Source organism: Staurois parvus, unplaced genomic scaffold, assembly GCF_062004578.1.
Source record: "Staurois parvus isolate SC_StPar_1 unplaced genomic scaffold, SC_StPar_1.0 ptg000636l, whole genome shotgun sequence".
Classification (NCBI taxonomy): Eukaryota; Metazoa; Chordata; class Amphibia; order Anura; family Ranidae; genus Staurois; species Staurois parvus.
The window spans coordinates 5,658,142-5,682,377 of NW_028318432.1; the positions used below are offsets into that span (position 1 = coordinate 5,658,142).

Consider the following 24,236-nt stretch of genomic DNA (forward strand, 5'->3'; position numbering starts at 1 on the left):
GGTAAGGCATGGGCAGGCAGGACAGGGTTAAATCTGGCATTTGATGGTCAGATTTACCACTGATGACTGATCAGGGTGAACCACTGATAATGGCTGCCTGATTCCTGGTAAGGTCTGGGCAGCCGGACTCAGTGTTAAATCTGGATCTTGAGACAGTCATACAATGTATTAAGCCAGGATAAAAGATGAAATGCAGCACAGCTCTCCTCCCACTCTCTGACAATCTGAGAAAGGAGGGCTAGCTGCATAGTACTATATTGTTTATACATGCAGTCACTGTGATTGGCTGGCACAGTGATCACGTGTTTGAGAAACCCCTGCTGGCTCATTCAGTTTTGTCTTTGATCTGGCCTGTTTAATGACAGCTTAATCGCAGACATTCAGCAGGCACACTGGCTGCTCCAGGGTATTTTCTGCACTGCTGCTTGTAAACAGCAGTCCAGAAATACATGTCCACTTCCCCATCATTTTTTACAATGTGATGGTAGGGAGGTGGTTAAGGAGCTCTGTAGAAATGTAGCTTGAAATCAGTGTGAGTACCCTTCTGTATAACGAAATTCCTCCTCCTCCTCTTGTAGTTATAGCTCTGCACATCTCAGGCGCACACTGACAGCTGCTGATATAACAGCAATCTTTCAAATATGTTAATTATGCAATAATTACCCAGGTTTGTCAGTGGCCTGCTAGCCTTTGGTGACTGACATGTAAACTAAAGGAAGATCATAACTGTTTTGGGATTCCACCCTGATTGTGGCTGCATGTCTGTATCTAATAATGCAAAGCTCTCTGGGAGGCCAGATTGGATGAAAGCCACTTTATAAATTCATGTTATATTTAGAAAGAGCTATGCAGCTGTGGTCTGCTGTTACCTAATGAGACAAAAAGAGTCCTTTAATATCCCATCTTTCTTTATTAAAGAAATGATTTCATGGCCTGTAATACCCCACGGCAAAATTCCACTTGTGTAGAGTGTGCATGCGAGCAGCCCTATAATTATTTTAAGTTCATAACTTTCAGTGCCTCATTAAAGAGGGAAACCTAGGTGGGGGTTTTCTGTGTTAAAGGAAGCATTAAATCTTCACAGTGTTTTCACAGTTCAAAAGCTACCTGCAGAATGGCACAGCTTTAACTTTTACTTATTCTACACAATGGAGCCAAATAAATGCAATGATATTTGGGAAGCCGCAGTTCTTTTATTCAATCTGTGAAGGTTCCTGTAGTATGGCTTTTGCTTAGTATTATCAATTCAAATGTTACAGGATTTAAATGCAAACCAGCCTACCTTTTTAAAGCTAAAAATCCTGTCTGAAGGCAGCGAGCAAATGTTTCAGCTATTATTATTAAAGAGACACTGTCACCCATTTGGGGCATCTCCTGATAGTCCAGCCCCCTAGCAAATTCTCACCCATCCGTGCTTCCTCACCATCACCTTGGTTCAAGAGAGCCTTGGCTCATTTGCTCTGTGTGGGATTTCCAAATATAGTCAGAACATGTGACTTCAGACAACCTTCCATGCCCCAACAAGATCACGATTGACCTGTTGCCAGCCTCACATTTTAAACCTTTCTTACTTTATCTCCAACAAACAGAAAATGTCTGGACTATAGATACACTTTATATGTATAACCTGTTATTGTAAGCAGCTGATGCGTTACAACTGAAGAGAAATAAAATAGCACACCATTCTAGTTGGACCCCACAGAACTGAACAGAATTCTTGTTTAATGTATCCCCATAATAAACAGTGAAGTCTGATTGGCTCCTACTAGTCATAACTCTCTGCTTATTGGAGTTCTCACTTCTAATGTAATGTAAAGTCTCTGGAGCATTTTTGCACAGTATCAGTATCTGAATCATGCAAACCAACTAGAAAGAAAGGATACTTCCAATTTCCAACTGGGACTCAATAAAAGAAGAGCAATCACCAGGGCAGCACTATGCCTATATATATATATATATATATATATATATATATATATATATGCATACACACTCATACATACACACACTGTATGTATTGATAATACATAATATTTAAATATTTTTGATTTTGTGTTTAGTAAGGCTTTTTCACATTTTTCTGCATGTTCTACTCCATATTCAGTCACTCAGTTTATATAATCTGGTCTTTATTTGCAAATTATTGTATCCTAGAAAGAGAAGGAAGTAGGAAAGATATGCTGTTTCAACGGCTTTGTCTCCCCCTTGCCTTCCTCTAAGCAAGGGAGGAGGTTTCTTCTAACCCCCTGCTCTCCCTCAAGTCACTCTATGCTTGTGTGGTTTATTATTTTCAAGTGATGTGTGCCCCATCTGACTGGGCTGTAAATTCTCTGACAGCTCAAGTTTTGTTTAGCAGCCTTGCCATGAAGCAAGTCACTCCACACTTCCCCGCAGTTAGACTCCTGACTCCAGGAACTTGCAGGATTTCATATCAGCATACTCCAGCCAGACCACAGCTCCCACCTACTCTGAAAGCTAGATGTCAAAGCATACCGGAAGCCAGGTCGCAGCAAGAGGAAGGCAGTGGCCTGGTCATTGAGAAGCACTGCACTGATGCACTCATTTGCACATAACTGCCTAATGTATATATGGATGTCCCCAAAATACAATGTTTCACAAAGGGTTATGGAATTGAAAATATCAACTCTAAGCTGGTGACTACACTCATATGACAGTGAGTGACCATTCCAACAAAACAGCATTGCATAAGAGCTGCTTTTTTGTATAAAATCTCCCTCTCACCTTCTTACTGTCAAGAGGCAGAATAAAAACCAGGTACATTATGGGTACATGCACCAGGGCAATTTTTGCTACAGCAACTACTAGCATTTAATCACAGTGATTGCATAGCTATATTCATAGCACATCTGCACTAGCAAAAATAAATAAATAAAACATTTAAAACCTTCTGACCAGAATTTCCCTTGGCCATTTTTTCCCGAAGAGAATTCATTGACATTTATGTGTGTGTTGTATAGAATACAGTCTTTTCCTATATACAGACAAGAAGAATAATGAGCAATTTGGACATGTTGATATACTCGTGGTACTAGAACATTAAACCCTTAGCAAAAGCTGCAGCATTCTTGAATGAGGCAATCCAATCATGTACCTTCTGGAGCTCCTGTTGTATGCATTGTCACAGGAATGCTTAGTTGGCAGGGCAGCAAAAACCAGACATCAAAGTATAGTTGTGCTATAGGTTACCTTACTGAACTGGCCAACCACGTGTTTCAGGATGTTAGGTGGTGCATCATGGAGGAGAGGCTCAAGGGCTGGCAGATGAGTGCATTTCTGTAGGATGTTTTTCAAGGCTTTTTTTGCCTGTAAAGAAAAAGAGAGCTAGAGCTAAGGGACAGTTTGCTCAAATATTTGATCTGCATGAGGTCTTAAAATGACCTTTTTTCAGTGATACATTTTCAGTCACAGACCCGGAACATGGCTGTTAAAAAGAAGAGAGGGTCACAATTTCTTTTCTTCTTATACTTCTTACACTTGAGTTGGTGATTCAAGAAACAATGAAGTCAATGCATCAGCATGACATCCAGGCAGCTAGCATTTTAAGAAAAAATATTTGTATTTGTTTACAGTATTCTACCCGTATTCTTTTGTGTTAAGATACACATCAAGCATAAAACATGATATAAAAGGAACTAAAGGGAAGGGCAGCCACCATCCATATTTAGTCCATGCCGTACTAGCAAAGAACGGGCCTGTCATACTTGAATATTTCTGGATGTAGAAAAAAGTTCCTAAATGGAATCCTGAGTGTTTTAGAGCATATCCAAGGGTTGTGTTAAGGCAACCCCCATTCATTAGGAATGGGTTGTAAATGCACCATAACATATCGAGAAAAAAAAGCACCCCTTTATTTTTTAAACAACACAGCACACCAAAATGTACAGTATGTGTTTTGTGGAGATCTGTGGTGCATTACAGGCTGCACACTCAGGCGCATTGCAGTAACATATGCATTTGTTTAAATGCACAAGTGTAAATAGGACTTTATTTAGGACTTTAAAGTTTATTTGATGCCTATGTGAATGTGAAGTGTTTTGTGTATGTAAAGCCTTTTTTTGTTTTTGATAGAATAGGAAAGAATTTGAAGCTCTATCGGGTTTTTATTGCAGTCTGTGTCTCTATTTGTGCAGGTGATCTTTGTCATCAGTACTGAAAGTGAGAAAAATCTAAAAATGTGAGCTGTCACCAGAACAGTAAATGAGGTGAAATGTTCAAATGGGAACACTTGCTATACACCTGTCTATAAGAGGATTATCCTTTGTTTTGTTTTTTTTTGAGAGATCTCTCACTGTTGCGTCTCAAAACAGATGGTGAAGGAAAATCTTCCCAATGGGACATTTTTAAAAAGCTTGGGTTTTAGAAATTGTCGGAAACTTTAGGAGCCAACACCTGAGCACAGCTCTTATCGTGGGACACCTCTAGCTCTGCCTGAACATCACTCTTTTGACAGAGACCCTGCTGCTGTATCTACAGTAAGTCCCATTGTTGGCACTGGAATGGAACTTAGTGCTGCTGACAGAAATAGGGATAGGGGTTATGTCAGGCTTTAGGACCATTTTAAATGGCAAGTGATCGGACTGCAACAAAGCATACATTTAACAGGGTTTTATAGAAAAAAAAGTTTTCTTTGATCCTGGGTCCACACTGATGTGGTGTAGCACATCTCATGTGATTCGCACAGGAACCTCACCACATTCCTGTGCAAATCAAATGCGATTTCACACAGAAACCGCTTTGAATTCTGCACCGCATCAGTTTGAACCCAGGCTCAAGGCTCGTTCACACTAGAAAGTCTTGCTGAACACAGGGCTGATGGTTTACTCTGGGAGGAAACAATGCTGATGCGCTGACATTTCATTCAGTTCTATAGCCAGGAGCAATATGCGAGGCAGGGGGTTGTGCTGAACCAGTCTGCACTGAAAAAAAGTACTGCAAGTAAACTGACCTCATAGGGAACAAGCCTTTTCTCTTCCTGTATTTGAACTTCACTAGGTAAGGCTGCCCTGCAGTCCCAATGCACCTGGTGTGAATAAACCTTTAAAGTAGTTTTAAACCCAAAAATGTAATATATTGCATCTTACCAATCATTAGATGTGGTGGTTGTATTTGTTAGATAAACTACACTAACAAACTGAAGCACACTCCAGCTAATACTTTATAGGCAGTTACAGTAAACATTTTTCTCCTTTTGGAATAAGGGTTTTACATAAATAACAGCTGATCATTGTAAGCACCCCTGTCAGCTGTAAATAGTTTATCTCATCCTTGTAAGTGATACATCTGAAAGACAGCTTGTTCTTTTGAAAAACAACAGACTTACTAGATGGATCACCAGATGAAACCAGAAGAATGAAAGCCTAAAAGAGAAAACTAATATAGCCATCATATCTAAGAATTGGTAAGCTGCAATATATTAAATGCTTGCTTTAAGGTTTAATAAACGAATTTGCTCCCTTTTGGTATGTTTGTTCTTCTTTGACTACAATATGATTAGTCTTTGTGTTGTAGAAATCTGAAAGTAGGAATGCATGTGCCATTTAGTAAAAGACACTAGGCAGGGCTGACACCACTCAGTAAACAAAAATGCTGTGCTGTCATCCCACAACAGGAAACAGAAACCAAGTGAATTTTTTATAGATCTATTGGTATTTTTCTGTATTCGCAGGGTCTGTAAAGGAATAAAACATGGGAAAACGTGCATTGATGTACTGCATATTTTTTCGTTTGCTTTTATATTAGGTTTAACTAACCTTATCTGGAATTGGCACTTTTCTAGTTGATGGCACTATTGCGGGCCATAGACTTGCGATAAAGTGGCCAAATTTTCGGCCGATAAAAAAATGATATTCGGATCGATAGTGGGGAAATTTGTCAGCCGTTTTTCGTGATTTTGAGACTTTTAAAAAATTGCCCCTGCTGAAAAATCGTCAGCCGATTTTGTCGTTTAACCGATTTTCGCTGCAATTATGGACAAATCGGCCGATCTTTTTGCTGATTTTAAAAAAAAATAGAATATGAAGAAAAAGAATATCAAGAAGAAGAATATGAATAAGAAGAAGTAAAAAGAAATAGAATATGAACAAAAAGACGAAATAGAATATGAAGAAGAAGAAAAATATAAAATCAGTCCGATATTATATTTGACCTTTAAAAGTATAGCAACATTGTATCTATTTGTATCCAAATAGAACCATCGGTATCCGAAATGGATACAAATAGATACAATGTTGCAACTTTTTCTTCTTGTGCATATTCTATTTCTTCTATTTATTCATATTCTATTTCTTCTTCTTCTGCATATTCTATTTCTTCTTTTTATTCGTATTCTATTTCTTCTTCATATTCTATTTCTTCTTCTTCTTCTGCATATATTCTATATAATTGCTGGCCGTAGACGGGATGAAAATCAGCCGACATTTTCTTACCAATAGTGGTAATGTCGGCTGATTGAACGACCGATTTTTTTTTTTTTTTAAAAACCATCCGGTTTTCTCCCCCTCTATGGCCTGCTTATGTCTCTTTACAGGAAACAGCCACTGTAAAAGCAGTGAGCATTCAAGGTCCCTGCTACAGCTTGTGCTCCATGAATTCTTGATAGAAATAAAGGAGCTTATATTACCATCTTATTATTCAAGCAGGTGTTAGTGCCCTGGCTGTCCTGCTCATTACTATTTAATGACACAGAGCAAGCATGTGGGTTTGGACCTTTCATTTCACTGCTCCCAGTTGTCCATCTCAGGGACTCACCAACAATAAAACAATAAGATAAGCATGATAGCCAAGAAAATGGCAATAGAAAAAGCCAGCAGCGGCTGCTTCCGCATGCTTACGTTTATAAAACTTTGAGAATTTACTCAACACCATGTGCTTACTTACCACATGTATCTTCATTCTACAGCTTCTCACAAAAGTCATAAACAATTCATGAATATACCTCTATAGTTACTGCTAGAAAATTAAAAGCTAAACATCTTATGTAATTGTTTGAGAAAATGCTGTAATTAAAGACTGCATGATGGATAGTGGTAATTGTGGTGATTGAACGCATTGGTCAGCCTTCAAGAGGAAATAGAGTGCTGGTTTTGTACACTTATCTTCTACCCACTTATAGGATAGGCTGTTTTTCTGTCCTACACATATCCTGAGCTTCACTTAGATCTGTAATCTCTCGCTGACAGTTAATATTTTAATACATATCTTAATATACAGGGGGAAGAAAAATGACTATACATTTCAGAATCTGGCAGACACATTTTGGCAGGAAGGGAACTTTTGCTACCCCCCCCCCCCCAAAGGCTATAGAAAAATGGCTAAAAATCAGACACAGGAGGGTGATGGGATTTGTTATTTGTTAACCCCTGGTAAAGAAATGTAATATATTTTGTGCTTGGTCACGACCATATACATAGATTTGATGCAGACTCAAACTGGGAGTATTAAGCTGCACTGAGCAAGTCTTGTGTTCTGTGGGATACTGAACTTTTCAAAGTAAGCCTTCTTTCAGTATATACATACAGAAATCAGACCCATTCACATAACTGAAAATATGTGGACTCTGAGCCCTATTTCACACTGAATATGACTTTAAAATCGTGCTACGTCACTTGAAGATGGACGCTTTTGAAGCCACATATCAGTGCGACTTGTAAGATATATGTGCGACTTCATGCACAGATGTCAATGCAAGTCGCACCAGAAATTGGCAAAAGTAGTGCAGGAACTACTTCAAATCGGAGCGACTTCAGAGTCGCATTGATTAGAATGTTCCATTGCCGATCATAGGGTGCGACTTACGAGATTTGAACTTTCAAATCGCATGACAAGTCACATTGGTGTGAACTGGGGCTAATGAAAGATTGCACCTGTTCAGGGCGAAGCTCTATTAATATTGAATATAAAAAGGTAATACACATTAGAATGTCATTCTATGCATCAAGGTAAAAATTCTGCATGCAGCTCCCACACAGCCCCACTAATACTCACCTAAGCCCAATCTCAATCCATCAATGTGCACACAAAGCTGGGCTTGGGAGTGAGAACACACGAGTGCCCCCATAGCAAGTGGCTTGAAGGGGGAGGGGCCAGGAGTGCTAGTGGAGGACTCATGAAGATGAGGATCGGAGCTGCTCTGTGCAAAATCATTGCACAGAGCTGGTAAGTATGATGTTTGTTATTTTTAAAAAACAACATGCAAATCTTTAAAATCACTAAGTCTAATCTGCTTCCCCAGCCCTCTGGAGGGTTAAGAATATAACCACCAATTCACCACTTTGGGCCTGGGTTTGGCCATCTAAGATATTTGGTCATACAAGGGTTAATAAACTAAGAAAAAAACATTTCCATTACCCATTTGTGTGGTTAATACTTTATATTTCTGTTACTTATTTGCTGAAAAAACAAATGAGACAAGCATCTGGTCATAGTGGATGGACATGACAGGTGAGATACACCTGGAACGGTGTGTTTGACATTTATCCCTCTTGAGGATTCTTCACGGGAATATAGAAGGTACACTAATTAAAGGAAAGGTAAGGATTGATTCAGAGCCCCAGACTTAGCATCTCCCAACTGGACTTCTACTGACCTCTAGCTAACAAGAAGTCTGCTTTCAACATGAACAGTAAATGTATGGTATACATTGCCCCTGCTGACACCAACATGAAGAAAATGTAACTACTTTATGGTTAGAACAAAATCTTTTAAATGCTATTCAAACTATAGATATCTACTTTCAGATGTTTTCTCAATCATGGTAGATAGATCCCAGCTGTTTATTTGGTACAAGCTGTCAAGCAGCTTGCCAAGAACAGAGCAGAAGGGGGTACAGAAAGGTTGATTATAACATTTTTTACAGCATTCTCTCCGCGAGCCTGAACAGAGCAGATATAGAGTGCTTGGACATACGTTATGAACAAATTTCAGGCTGGCAACATTCACAGGTTTGTCTCATCACAGGGAAACTCACTGCCCTCCTAAATAAATTCAGGTAACAAGTCAAGCGAACAGAAAGCTGTGCTTAAAAGTGATACACTTTAGCAGCAGGCATCATAAGGATTATCTCACATGTGACACAGTAACCTAAAACTGGCCATAGACTAGTAGAATTTTGTTTGAACATTTTCATTTTAAGAAAGTTCACTTGTTTTCTCTAATTGTTAGCGGGGTCAAATCAACTTATGAGTTGGACCACAACGAGGAGAAAATTCAAAAGGAGTAGGATGGAAAATTCTTCTTGAATTAACTAATTTTTAATAGTGAATGTGCTTTTCATGTGGGAAACTCTATTCATCATTTCAAAATCAAATGTTAAAAGCAAGCGAAATTCTGAATTACTTTGGAACGACACTGGCTGTATAATCAACTGTGCATGTTCTACTTATGTACAACCAGCTTTAGGCCCCTCATCAATTTCTTTTCTAAAAACAATTAGAGCTGTTCACACCTTAGAAAAATATCACAGTCAATTTCACTACTAAACTAAATCCAGCCATAGACAGACCGAAGGAGACGGACACATTTCCATACATCTATGGGCAGGGTGGTTGAACTGAAGTCAATCTATCGGGTTTTTTTCATACAGTTACTGCTGATGGCTATAGTAAGGTTCCACATTTTTCTGTCATGGTGCACTCAACTAGACCAACATGTGCCATTAGGGCTTTTTGGCATAACGCATCTGTTTTTCAGATGGCAAGGCTGTCACCTGTTATTTTGTTAACATTTTATCTACGTTTTAAAAGGTGGATATTCAGGCCTTTTCGGATGCCATCTTTAGACGGAAGGTCCTTCAGGACCTAAACATGTTTTTTGGGTGTGTGTTAATGTGTTGTTTGCGGTGTTGCCAGCACCACAGTTGGACTGCTTTTGAACATCCAAGTTGTCTTAGGGAATTACTTCTCCCTGTGTCTCTCAATAAATGAAAACGAGAACAGGATTACTGTAAAATACTTTTCTTGGAGTCAGAGGTCTGACCCCTATGTCTTTATAATCTACTCCTACTATTGCTTTTCTACAAAACTGAAGCATGATGGGAGTGAAAGGAGTTATACTGGGCTGACTAACCGCTTTGCTTGCCAGTGTCAACACAGCAGCAGCATAACCCAGTTGTCTCATGAATTATTTCATCCTGTACGCTGCTGTAGCTCTTCCAGAGAACACAGATTGCAAAGGTAAGTATTAATCATCTTCTTTTCAGGTTGCATGTCTTTTAATCTTTGTGGTCCTGCAAGAGAGTTACTTTAAGATAATACAGCTTATTAGTGCTCTTCACTGCCATGTAGAAGGGCTTTTATAGGGCTGTAAACCTCCCAGCTTAATATTATGCAATAGGAGGCTGGACTCTTATCTGCAAATACTTGTCAATTGGCAATGCTTCCTTGGACCAAACTTTCAAATCTTTCTTGCCTTCAAGGGATGTGGCTCTAAATGTGATTTTCCAGTCTGCAAGTATTATCAGCGCATAACAATATGATATCCATTAGTCATTTGGCATCCTCGTTTCATTCAGAAATAAACTTATATTAAAATGGCTTACGTCCTGTATTAGGTCATGCTATTGTGTTCTGTGTACTGTCAATCTGAAGAGTATTTGTGATTAAAAGCATACCTTTCTGAGAAATTTGATATACTATATGTCAGTACAGTGAAATAATTTGATATATAATTAGTATCTTTTAAACAACTTACTTGCACAGCCCTTGAAATATCTGTTGTACCCTACAACCAGGGCCACCTATAAGGGGGTACCACTGAGCCTCTTGCATGGCTGCTAGTAATGATTTTAATGTATTTATTTGCAAAAATATCATTTTGGTATTTTTGGTGGGGGAGCTGTCATTTAGGCTATACAAGGCCCCATGATTTCTAACAGCAGTCTTGCCTACAACTCACTTTTTTTGCTAAATATGATCTTCCTTGATACAGCCAGCAATAGAAAGGATGCACTATATTCAAGTAGCTAAATCTGGCCATAGATACGTCAGTTTTTATCTTTCAACCAGTGAGTTGAACGAACAAAAAAAAAAGGGCCCAGTTCTCCCATACACATATTGGGATGGGTAATCCTCCCATCGTGTCATTGTATTCTGACAGCGGCTAGGTTTCTGTACAACCAAAGTGCCCATACATGGATCAAAATTTGGCCAGTTCTGCAAGTGCCATAAATATAGATCCATCTATGGGCAGCCTAATGTATCATTTGTATTAGCCACTCCAATATAAAATTCAGTTATATTGTAGCAGTCAGCCATTAGTTTGTAACATAATTACAGGAACTTATATAGCGCCATCAATTTACACAGCTCTTTATATATATATATTTTACATTCACATCAGTCCCTAACCCTCAAAGAGCTTACAATCTAAGGTCCCTAACTAACATTCATACATACATATACTAGGGCCAATTTAGACAGGAGCCAATTAACCTACCAGCATGTCTTTGAAGTGTGGGAGGAAACCAGAGTACCCGGAGGAAACTCACGCAGGCACAGGGAGAACATGCAGACTCCAGGCAAGTAGTGCCATGTTTTGGATGCAAACTAATGACCCTAGTGCTGCTAGATGGATGTGCTACCCACTTCAATAGAATGATATTTCTACCAGAAATCATAATGGGCTATTGCCCTCTATGTGTCTTGTGTGAATGAACTGTACTGATCTAGCAATCACCTCTCCTTCCCCTGTGCTCTCAGAGTGGTTATATTAGTGGATTCCTTCTAAATCTGGCTGTCTGTTTAGCATTTGAACACATGGTTGTTCATGCTTTACCTCCCCAATACACACCTGGATCTAATTCTTTACACATCACTAGTAATTTTGGTGGTCTCTGCTGCATTCCCTGTGGAAACATGCCCACCTCATTAAACAATCACTTTATTTGTCAAAATTCAGAGCAGTTGTGTCTATCCAGAGTGAGAATAACAGCATGTTCTAGATCATGTTTAGTATTTTTAGCAAAGCCATGTGGGAAATGCAGTACATTGCCAGCTTTTCCAATCTAAACGGACAGCATGCCGACTTTTTAATGGTATTGGGGCCCTGATATAAGTGAGATTTTAATCGCTTTAACTCCACAGTGTTGTAGTATTTTTGCAATTCGGTAAACATGTGCTTGAGTGGATTAAATAAGGAAATTTTTATAGGGTCAAATATGCAGGTGCATATAATTATACAGTTTAAATCAGCCTTTATAATATAGAAGAACCCTTGGAATAATTGTCATATCTCAGGGAACCCCTGCCGAATTATATCCACAGCTCAAGGTACTTTAGCATAATCAGAAAGCTAGAAACAACATACTAAAGTGGAACTTTGCCAGAAGCGACCATTGGGTCCAGGCAGAGCCCGTCAGCGCATCTGTGCACTCACAGGTGATTTACTACACACACGAAAAAACAGGGAAGTTTTCAGATGAACCTGGTCGCTGTCCTGCACATGCACAGCTATGCCACAGGGCTCTCAGGATACAAGCACTCTGGCAGGAGATGGAGAAACATTCCCGCCTAGGCAAACATTCTGGAAGTTCTGTCTTGCAGCACAAATAAATCATTTACAAATGTAAAAAAAATTATATAAATATAGTGTTGTGAAAAAGTATTTGCCTCCTCCTGATTTTTTTTTTTCTTTTTTTGCATATTTGTCACACTTAAATGATTCAGATCATCAAACAAATTTTAATATTACTCAAAGATAAACCAGAGTAAATAAAAAAAATGCAGTTTTAAAATGATGATTTCATTTATTAAGGGAAAAAGCTGTCCAAACCTGCTTGGCACAATGTGAAAATGTAACCGTCCCCTAAACCTAATAACTGGTTGTGTCACCCTTGGCGGCAGCAACTGCAATCAAGCGTTTGCGATAACTGGCAATGAGTTACTGCCAGACCTGTTGAATAAAGAAATCACTTACATAGAAGCTGTTTGACAAAGTGAAGCATGCTAAAAGATCTCAAAAACCAACACATCATACTGAGATCTAAAGAAATTCAAGAAAAGATGAGAAAAACAGTAATTGCAATGTATCAGTCTGGAAAGGGTTACAAAGGCATTTCTAAGGCTTTGTGACGCCATCGAATCACTGTGAAAGCCATTATCTGGAAACAGAGAAACTTGGAACAGTGGTAAACCTTCCCAGGAGTGGCTGGCCTACCAAAATTACTCCAAGAGCACAACAACAACTCATCCAGAGGTCATAAAAGAACCCAAAACAACATGTAAAAAATCGCAGGCCTCACTTGCCTCAGTTAAGGTCAGTGTTCATGATTCAACAATAAGAAAGAGACTGGGCAAAAATAGAATCCTTGGGAGAGTTCCAAGGTGAAATCTACTGCTGGCCAAAAGGTTCGTCTCACATCTGCCAAAAAACATCTTGATTATCCCCAAGACTTTTGGGCAAATATTCTGTGGAGTGATGAGACAAAAGTTGAACTTTTTGGAAGGTGTGTGTCCCATTACATCTGGTGTACAAACAAACACAGCATTTCATAAAAAGAACATCATACGAACAGTCAAACATGGTGGTGGTAGTGTGATGGTCTGGGGCTGTTTTGCAAATTCAGGACCTGGACGATTTGCCATAATTGATGGAACCAGATAATCCTGAAGGAGAATGTCTGGCCTTCAGTTCCTGACCTCAAGCGCACTTGGATTATGCATCAGGACAATGATCTAACACACACCAGTAAGTCCACTTCTGAATAGCTCAAAAAAACCCCCAAAAAACAAAATTAACCGATTCCTCGCCGCCCTATAGCAGAAATACTGTTACAGGGTGGCATGGGTGTGCAAAATCACATATATATGCGTGATTTTGTATTGCCAGGTAGGGGCGCGATCGAGCCGCGTGTGCGCCCTACCCGCGCTGCCATTCTCGGCCGTAGATGTCAATCACCGGGTCATGTTATGCACCTGTTTGGTTAGTTGTGTGTTCGCTCCCAGAAACATCATTGGCCAGATTAGAGGATATCCTCCTTCCCACCTACCTATATAATACTCACTGCTCAGTCATTTATTCTATGACTTCCTTGCTGAGCACACCTCTGCTGTGACTACTATTCTGCTATGACCTGGTACTTAAGTTTTTTCACCTTATCCCTGTTGCTCTTTGCTTTACTGGGACACTCTGTGACATAGATGTATACTCCTTGTGGACAACATCCACTTTATCCCAGTTGCCCTATACTTTATTGGGATACTTTGTGACATAGATATATAATCTTTGCTAACACAATTTAACATTTTGTTTACTACCCTGTTTTCCCTAAAATAAGACCTACCCCAAAAATAAGACCTAGTGTTATTTTTGGGAATTGCTAAAGTATAAGACCTACCCCGAAAATAAGACCTAGTTGTGATCAGGGCTTTTTTTCACCATTCCACCACCTTTCTAGAACCTTCCTACCTCTGTACTCTTTGTAGGATAGGGAAGGAACAGATATCTGCGGGTGCAGTGTGTTTAGGGGTGGACCATCTCCTCCTGCAGCCTAATGCATGAAAGTCGATGCCCCAGGGGTGATCACCGGCCAGTGGGGAATAGGCAGAAAGGTGAGTGAGTGCGCTTGGTGCACTGTGTGGGAAGATAGGACCTGAAATGGGAGTTACTACAGAGAGGGGCCGGCTGCTGACAGCTGTGTTTTGCAAAACTAGCTAACCATATGAGGGCAGTGGAGGGGGGGATGTGCAAAGGTGAGCTGCAGTCAGGTGTTGCAGAGGTAAATTGAGTCAGGTGAGTTGCAGACAGGGTGCATAGGTGAGCTGCGGCTGGGGGGGGGGGGTGCAGAGGTCAGCTGAGTTGCAACCCACCTTTGCACCCCCCAGCCACAGCTCAGCTCTGCACCCCCTGGCCACAGCTCAGCTCTGCATTCCCCATCTGCAACTCACCCCTTCACCCTGTCTGTGGCTCATATCTGCATCCTGTCTGTGGCTCATCTCTGCACCCTGTCTGAAACCCACCTGTCAAGTCACCCCTGCAACACCTGACTGCAGCTCACAACTGTCATCAACTGGCCCTCTCCATTGTAACCCTCATCCACAACTAAGAAAACAACAGCAGTGAGCGCTAATCCTGATAGCGGCTGAGCACTCTAAGCAACCAATAAAACTTAAAAGCAATAACATAAAAATAGTGCAGCGCTGAAATAGTGACAATATGACAAAAAAATAGTCCACTAAAAGTCTTGTTCATATGAACGTATCCAGTGTCAGATGTGAATTCAGAATTGGTGATCCGTGTGGAAATGGCTGGAAAACGCACTCACCAGAAGTAAGACACATAAACGCAGTGTGCATTTAAAGCTCATGGGTCATCAATCCAGAGGGAAGTAAAGCTGGTCCAGTTACAGGAATGGTGGGTCCCTCCTCCGTAAATGCAGCAACAGATCTTCCTTCTCACGATTAGATGTAGAATTCCAAGATCCAGGTTCTGCAAGCAAAAGCTCCTCAAGGGAGTTTTAGGGAAGGACACCCATAGTGAAGTAGGTCATAAAAGGCAGCTTTATTCAAAATAGTGATATCCAATTCAAAGCAGGCAGGTATCATACAGATGTGTCAGCAAGACAACTAACCCTGGCACTTCGAATAGTGGCCGCCGGGCCTCCACGTGGCTCCGGCGGCGTAGCGTCTCGACGTCCAGGCTCCTCTTTACGCGTTACGTGCGCACGCACATCTTCAGAGGTATGGAACCATTGACGTATTGACGCGAATGGGCGCATATATATAGGCATAATGACGCATGCGCAGTAGCGTGTGCGCCAATGCGCAAAACCCAAGGCGCATGCGCGTGGCTCCGTCTTCCATTTTAATGGAGCTCGAAGACACAGGGTGGGAGGGCGGAAATGCCCTATAATTGACAAATGAATGTCAAATGAAGTCAAGTTCAACAATGGCGCCCATTCGCGTCAATACGTCAATGGTTCCATACCTCTGAAGATGTGCGTGCGCACGTAACGCGTAAGGAGGAGCCTGGACGTCGAGACGCTACGCCGCCGGAGCCACGTGGAGGCCCGGCGGCCACTATTCGAAGTGCCAGGGTTAGTTGTCTTGCTGACACATCTGTATGATACCTGCCTGCTTTGAATTGGATATCACTATTTTGAATAAAGCTGCCTTTTATGACCTACTTCACTATGGGTGTCCTTCCCTAAAACTCCCTTGAGGAGCTTTTGCTTGCAGAACCTGGATCTTGGAATTCTACATCTAATCGTGAGAAGGAAGATCTGTTGCTGCATTTACGGAGGAGGGACCCACCATTCCTGTAACTGGACCAGCTTTACTTCCCTCTGGATTGATGACCCATGAGCTTTAAATGCACACTGCGTTTATGTGTCTTACTTCTGGTGAGTGCGTTTTCCAGCCATTTCTACACGGATCACCAATTCTGAATTCACATCTGACACTGGATACGTTCATATGAACAAGACTTTTAGTGGACTATTTTTTTGTCATATTGTCACTATTTCAGCGCTGCACTATTTTTATGTTATTGCTTTTAAGTTTTATTGGTTGCTTAGAGTGCTCAGCCGCTATCAGGATTAGCGCTCACTGCTGTTGTTTTCTTATTTATCGCTTATTACCTTTATTAGTTTGTAGCTGCTTTTCCTTATAAGGATGGGTGATATCTTTGAGGTTAGAGCCTCGAGAGCTGCCATACCTATTGATTTTTTCACCCATACCCATGTATCAAATGACCTTAAAGGTATCTTTTTACATCTTAATAATCTCACCACCACTGAGGTCAAAACTCTATGGGACGTCTCCTTTTTAGAAAGATACATTGGAGAGCAAATGGTCCCGAGAGCCCTTAGGTGGAATATTACTCCTGACTCTGATGACACTGCAGCAGTAGCAGAATGGCACCAGTATTTTAATTTAGCTGGTATAGATCTGCTGAAGTTCATCATTGCCAGAAAGAAAAAGAAACTGGCCATGTTAGACAAAGAAATTAACTCAGTCAGGGAAAGGCTAATCCCTTATAAAAATAATGAGGAATATACCTCTGAGTCTAACAAATTAAAGAAACACCTGGAGTACATTGAGAACGAACAAAAGAATAAAAAAAGAAAAAAGTATCAACGTGATTTAAATGATTACCAGTCTAATATGATTTTTAAATGGCAAGAGGACCCCCAAGAAGCCATGCAGATACCAGTCACAACACCTGCACCTAGGTCCCCAAAACCCCCCATTCCTAAACTATCTTTCCCAAAAGGGAAAAATTCTAACAAAAATAAGAATAGGAATGCTAATCACAATAGGAATGACTATCAGATCAAAACCTCTAATAGGTTTGAACCACTGTCCCATCTACCTGACATGAATGTGGGTTTCAGAGACTCTAGGTGGCACCCTAATAACTACCAGACACCACAAAATTATAACCAACCATATCCTCCTGAGAGGAATTACCAACATAGCCCTGCTAGACCACCTCAACATGGGGGGTATTACCGTAAGGGACCTGAGGTACAATCTAACGATAGAGGTTACTACCCCTCTCCAAGAAACCACAAAAAGAATTCTAAAAAACCATACAAAAAATCTTACAATCCTCCAAGAAACCCTGCTCCTAACTATTACCCTCCAGTAACTCCTAGGGTCCATGATACCAATGATTATCATTATTATAATAATCAAGAACAACGTTTTTTAGGATCAGGCAGGATAAGAAAAAGGAGTGCAGACCAAGAGGAAAGAGAGGAGGAAGAAGAGTACATAGATCCACAAAAAAGGAGGAAGGTATAATTGGTAAAGGTATCTTTAACCTTAGTACTACAACCCTTTCAGACAATGAACTGAAGCTCCTTGATAAAGGATTAAAGTACGCACCGGCCAGATCCCTTAACAAATTTGAGACGTTTATAGACGTGCACAAGTTCGCCAGAAAATTGTCCATAAAAAGACATTTCCAAACTAATCCCATTGCTAAAGATGTGACTAGGATTAGAAATATTAATTCCTCTAACCTCGGTAATGCATCCACATTTAACCCTCCACCACAAACTAACTCTGCAGTGGGTCTCTTTAGAGATCAAACCCTAAGAGACTTGCAGAAACTACAGGTTAAAAAAGTATATGCAGACGCAAGCCTCAAATATGCAACTAAATCACTGCTAGAGAAAAATGACTTGGTCATCCGCCCCGCGGATAAGGGTGGAGGAATAGTAGTCCTTAATAAACAGGATTACATGGAGGAAGTATATAATATCTTGAAAGATACCTCCACATACCTCCCCCTTAATTATAACCCTACATCGTCTTTTAAGAACGCCCTGAAAACTATCATCAAGACAGGCTTTGAGAGAGATATCATTGACAAGAAAGAAAGGGACTTCCTCTGTCCCAAGGCACCTAAGATACCAATCCTTTATATCTTACCAAAGATTCATAAAGACCCTCTAAGACCCCCAGGAAGGCCAATTGTCAGCGGGATTAATTCCCTTTGCTCCAAGATCGGGCAATATATAGACCATTACCTACAGCCACTAGTAGTCCATACCCCCTCATATCTCAAGGACACTAAACAGGTCCTAAATGCCATCAAAGACGCAGTCATCACTCCATCTACAATATTGGTTACGGCAGATGTTGAATCACTGTATAGTAACATTAACCATGCAGATGGAATGCGAGCTGCAGAATGCTACTTAAGACAGCAGAGCCCTCTTAGTTCCACCCATATAGATTTCATCATAGAATTACTTGAATTTGCAATGGTTAAGAACTACATGTGGTTCGATGGCAGATACTATTTACAAATAAAGGGTGTGGCTATGGGGGCGAAATTCGCCCCCAGTCTCGCCAATCTATTTATGTCCTTCTGGGAGGAGGAGATTATATATTCCAGGGACTGGCCAGAATTGACCTTCTATAGGAGATACATTGATGATATTCTCTTGTTGTGGAATGGGGATACACAATCACTAAATAATTTCTTCACAACTCTGAATTTTAACAATCAAAACATTAGACTCACTTACAACTTCAGCCATGAAGAAGTTAACTTTTTAGACCTCACCTTGATGAGGGTAGATAATAAATTTATCACCAAAACGTTTTTCAAGTCGTCCGACCGGAATAGCTACATTCCTTTGGACAGTTGCCACCACCCCAGCTGGCTTGCTAACGTCCCTAAAGGACAATTGCTAAGATTGAGAAGGAATTGTACTAACACCTCAGACTTTCAGATACAAGCCGATATTTTGAAAAAACGTTTTTTGGAGAAGGGCTATAATGGGGTATCCCTAGATAACACTATCCTAGATATTACCCAGATTAACCAGGAGGAACTCCTGGGTACCAATTCCAAGAAAATGAATGACATTTTTTGTCCGTTCATCACTACATTCTCTGTCCAACATAGATCGGTTAAATATATCATCAGGAAGAATTGGAACATATTAAAATCAGATCCAGTTTTGAACAACATACTTCCTGACACACCTGAAGTAATTTTTCGGAGACCAGCCATTCTCAGAGATAAAATATCTCCTAATATCATCAACCCCCCTGCCCAACCACTCACATTATTCAATATGAAGGGTTTTTTCCCCTGTAATAGGTGCATCGCCTGCAAGTGCAATGGAATTAGAAAGAAGAAAATCTTTTCCTACAATTCCAGTCAAACACACAAAACATACCAAATAGATAAATTTATTAGTTGCAACAGCAAATTTGTAGTATACCTACTTGAATGCCCGTGCTCCAAACAATATATTGGCCGGACCACCAGGAGGCTTAGAGATCGCCTTAGGGAACACATTGCCAATATTAGAAAAGGTTACAAAGACCATTCTCTATCTCTACACTATAGACGTTTTCACCATAGAGATCCCACATCACTCAAGTTCGTGGGGATCGACTTAGTCACCCCACACTGGAGAGGTACACATAAAGTGAGAGCAGTTTCCCAGCTGGAGACTAAACATATTTTTGAATTGGGTACTTCCCACCCAGCGGGGCTCAATATAGATCTAGATCTTAACTGCTTTATTGCTAATGGATGATTTAATTTCACCCCGTTTTTTCCATGCTTTAGACGCATGGGTATGGCCGCTTGATTTGACCTTTTCACATGCGCTTCTACCTTAGTACCTTCCATGATCTCTCAATGATGCGCATTATTTCTTAGGTTGGTACAGATTTAGCTCTGCAGCCTTCTTATCTTTATTTTGTTTTATCCTTTGGGAATCTTTCACTTAACTTTTATGCATATTATGTTTTTATTGAATGTTGACAAATTTTAAGTTGCATAGTTATAATGACGCATGTATATATTTACTGAAATACTATCTAATTGGAAATAAGTTCAACATATTGGCGCTATCGCGCCTTTTTTACATATATTTTATATAGACTCACATCGGATTGCTTTATATGGGTGTAATTTACACCATTGTTGAACTTGACTTCATTTGACATTCATTTGTCAATTATAGGGCATTTCCGCCCTCCCACCCTGTGTCTTCGAGCTCCATTAAAATGGAAGACGGAGCCACGCGCATGCGCCTTGGGTTTTGCGCATTGGCGCACACGCTACTGCGCATGCGTCATTATGCCTATATATATGCGCCCATTCGCGTCAATACGTCAATGGTTCCATACCTCTGAAGATGTGCGTGCGCACGTAACGCGTAAGGAGGAGCCTGGACGTCGAGACGCTACGCCGCCGGAGCCACGTGGAGGCCCGGCGGCCACTATTCGAATTGCCAGGGTTAGTTGTCTTGCTGACACATCTGTATGATACCTGCCTGCTTTGAATTGGATATCACTATTTTGAATAAAGCTGCCTTTTATGACCTACTTCACTATGGGTGTCCTTCCCTAAAACTCCCTTGAGGAGCTTTTGCTTGCAGAACCTGGATCTTGGAATTCTACATCTAATCGTGAGAAGGAAGATCTGTTGCTGCATTTACGGAGGAGGGACCCACCATTCCTGTAACTGGACCAGCTTTACTTCCCTCTGGATTGATGACCCATGAGCTTTAAATGCACACTGCGTTTATGTGTCTTACTTCTGGTGAGTGCGTTTTCCAGCCATTTCTACACGGATCACCAATTCTGAATTCACATCTGACACTGGATACATTCATATGAACAAGACTTTTAGTGGACTATTTTTTTGTCATATTGTCACTATTGCAGCGCTGCACTATTTTTATATTACCTCATCCACAACTGCCTGCAGCTCACCTCTGCACCCCCTGTCCACACCTGTACATTTAAAAAATAAGACCTACCCCGAAAATAAGACCTAGTGTGTTTTTTTGAGCCAAAAAAATATAAGACAGTGTCTTATTTTCGGGGAAACACGGTATGTGTTCTATAAATGTAAGCTCTAAGATACAAGTTCTGTGGATTTAGTCCACCGCAGTATCCTTAGTTTACTATTACCAATCATAATATTTTCAAAAAATCTTGGTCTGTATTTCAATGTATATGGTCACTGGTTTGGTGTACCATACCTAAGTTGATGTTTATACTTCATATAGATTAGTCTTTCCTTCCATTCCGAAACATGTTGGGAATTATGGGAAGATTTTATTATCGCCAAGCAAGACATGAATCTATATTGTTGTATTTCTAAATACACTTGGGTATATGCTGGCTCAATTAATTGGTGTATCATATTGTATTTTACCTTTCTCCCATTGGCCATTTGGCCATTTTTTTTAAAATTAATAATAAAGATTGATTACTTGTTTTCTAATATATTTCATGTTTCACATCTTCTGCCTCTAAAGTCCCCTATGGAATCCTTTGACCTTTTGGTCGCCTTTCTTTTGTACTATGTATAGGGATGATGGCAGTATCACAACTTTCCATTATTGGCTCATTATCAGTTTTAGTACAGTGTCAGTGTTTTTTTTTTAGCACTGATCACTGTATTGGTGTCACTGGGGATGTCAGTGACACCAAGTCAGTTCCCCCCAGTGTCAGAATGCCTGCTGCAGTCCCACAGTCCCGAAATAAGTCGCTGATCGCCTCCATTACTAGTAAAAAATAAAGATTCCAGTGTATATATCGCCATTTGTAAACGCTATAACTTTCACGTAAACCAATTAATTTACACATATTGCGATTTTTTTTTTAGCAAAGACATGTAGCAAAATACATTTTGGCCTAAATTTATGATCTTAAACAGGCCATCCATGCTGGAAAACCCTCCAATGTGTCTAAATTAAAACAATTCTGCAAAGAAGAGTGGGCCAAAATTCCTCCAGTGATGTGAAAGTCTCATTGACAGTTATAGTAAACACTTGATAGCTGTCATTGCCGCCAAGGGTGGCACAACCAGTTATTAGGTTTAGGGGGCAATTACTTTTTCACAAAGGGCTAGGCAGGTGTGGACAGCTTTTTCCATTATTAAATGAAATCATTATTTTAAAACTGCATTTTGTATTCACTTGGGTTATCTTTGTGTAATACTAATGTTTGTTTGATGATCCGAATCATGTAAGTGTGACAAATAGAGGAAAAATAAAATCAGGAAGGGGGCAAATACTTTTTCACAGCACTGTGTATGTGTATATTCATCCCATTTGTGGGAGAGGGAGGAGGCAGGGCAGCCCAACATGGCCTAAAGGGTGAAGACCTGCTTTAAAGAATAAAGAATGTAGCCTACTTAGCATATATGTCACCCACAGCAGATAATAATTCAGCACCCCCCCCCAGTTTAACACAAAAACAAAACAAATATTTACGGCCACAAAAGAAAACAAAGACATTGAAAATTTTAGTGTCCCTTTACATTGGTGGTCGGTAGAAAAGTGCCTTCCCACATTGATAGCCAGTGTAGTGGCTCAGTCCACTGGTAGCCATAGGGAGAAGAATTCCCTGTAGAAGATTATTCACAGGTCTTTTTTTTCCTTGGGGAATAATGAAAGCCTTCATTTTTGGGCATTTTCCTCCTATACAGCTGACTCTTCTGCAATACAAGCCCTCAACTGACCTCAAGGTTTGGAAAAACTGTATGTATCTGGCAGGTCATACTGGGATTTTTAGTTTCAACATAGCTGAATGCAGGTTGTTAATTTATGACGTGAAGTTTCCATAGGTCCCTAGTTTTTCTCACATTAGGATTTTAACAACTTTTCCTCCAGAGGATTTATCCCCCCTTTCTGACGAGGCCATATTTTGCGATATGGCGCTGCGTGACTTTACCTGACAACTGCACAGTCATGCAACACTGTACATAAATGAAATTGTCATCACCACTAATAGAGCTTTCTTTCAGTGGTATTTGATCATCTCTTTGTTTTTTATTGTTTGCGCTATAAAAACAAAAAGACCGTCAATATAAAAAAAAAACAATATTTTTGACTTTTTGCTATAAGACATATACAATAAAAAAATATAAAAAAAATAACATTTCTTCTTAAATTTAGGCCAAAATGTATTCTGCTACATGTCTTTGCTGAAGAAAATCCCAGTACGTGTAAATTAATTGGTTTACGTGAAAGTAATAGTTTCTACAAATGGTGGTATATATGCTGGAGTTTTTTTTTTTTTACACTAGTAATGGCAGCGATCAGCGGGCGGGCATTCTTACACTGGATGGGAACTGACTAATGGTATATCCAGTGACACTAATACAGTGATCAGTGCTAATAAAAATCACTGACACTGTACTATTGACACTGGGCAGGAAGGGGTTACCATCTGGGGCGATCAAAGGGTTATCTGTGTGTTGTGTTGTGCTTACACTGCGTGCTGTTTTAGTAGGGAGACATGCTGCTTTCTCTCTCTCTGCTGTGCAGAGAGAGAGAAAACAGCATGTCCATGCTGACAGGAGAGAGATCTGTATTGTTTACACACAGATCTCTTTCCTCTCAGCTTTAGCGGCAATCACCAACTGTCAGCCCAGAATTGCCACCAGGACCCGGTGATTGACATCTGCTGCAACCAATAGCAGTGCAGGTAGCAAAATCATGCATATATAATTGATTTTGTGCAGAGCGGCTTCCCTGTAGCAGTAAATCTGCTGCAGGTAGGGTTGCCACCTCATCCCTTTAAAACCAAAACACATATTAATTACACAGGTACTGAAGCTAATTTAACACAGATAAGGCACTAAGTGATTTTAATTATCACCTTAATAAGCCACAGAACCTGTGTAATTAATATGTGTCCGGTTTTAAAAGGATGAGGTATCAATCAACCCTAGCTATAGGGTGGTAGCCAAATGGTTAAATACATAGTATAAAGGATAAGTGTACCTTT

At 40.2% G+C, this 24,236-nt stretch overlaps 1 protein-coding gene across 3 annotated transcripts in view; it reads right to left on the bottom strand.

Annotated features, from left to right (window-relative positions):
* Positions 1-24,236, bottom strand: part of SPAG6 (sperm associated antigen 6) — a 162,361-nt gene that overhangs the window by 20,632 nt on the left and 117,493 nt on the right. For all 3 annotated transcript variants that reach the window (XM_089693750.1, XM_089693751.1, XM_089693752.1), the window contains one exon: positions 3,208-3,324. In XM_089693750.1, coding sequence (XP_089549876.1) covers positions 3,208-3,324 — 117 coding nt within the window. The remainder of the gene's footprint in view (positions 1-3,207; positions 3,325-24,236) is intronic.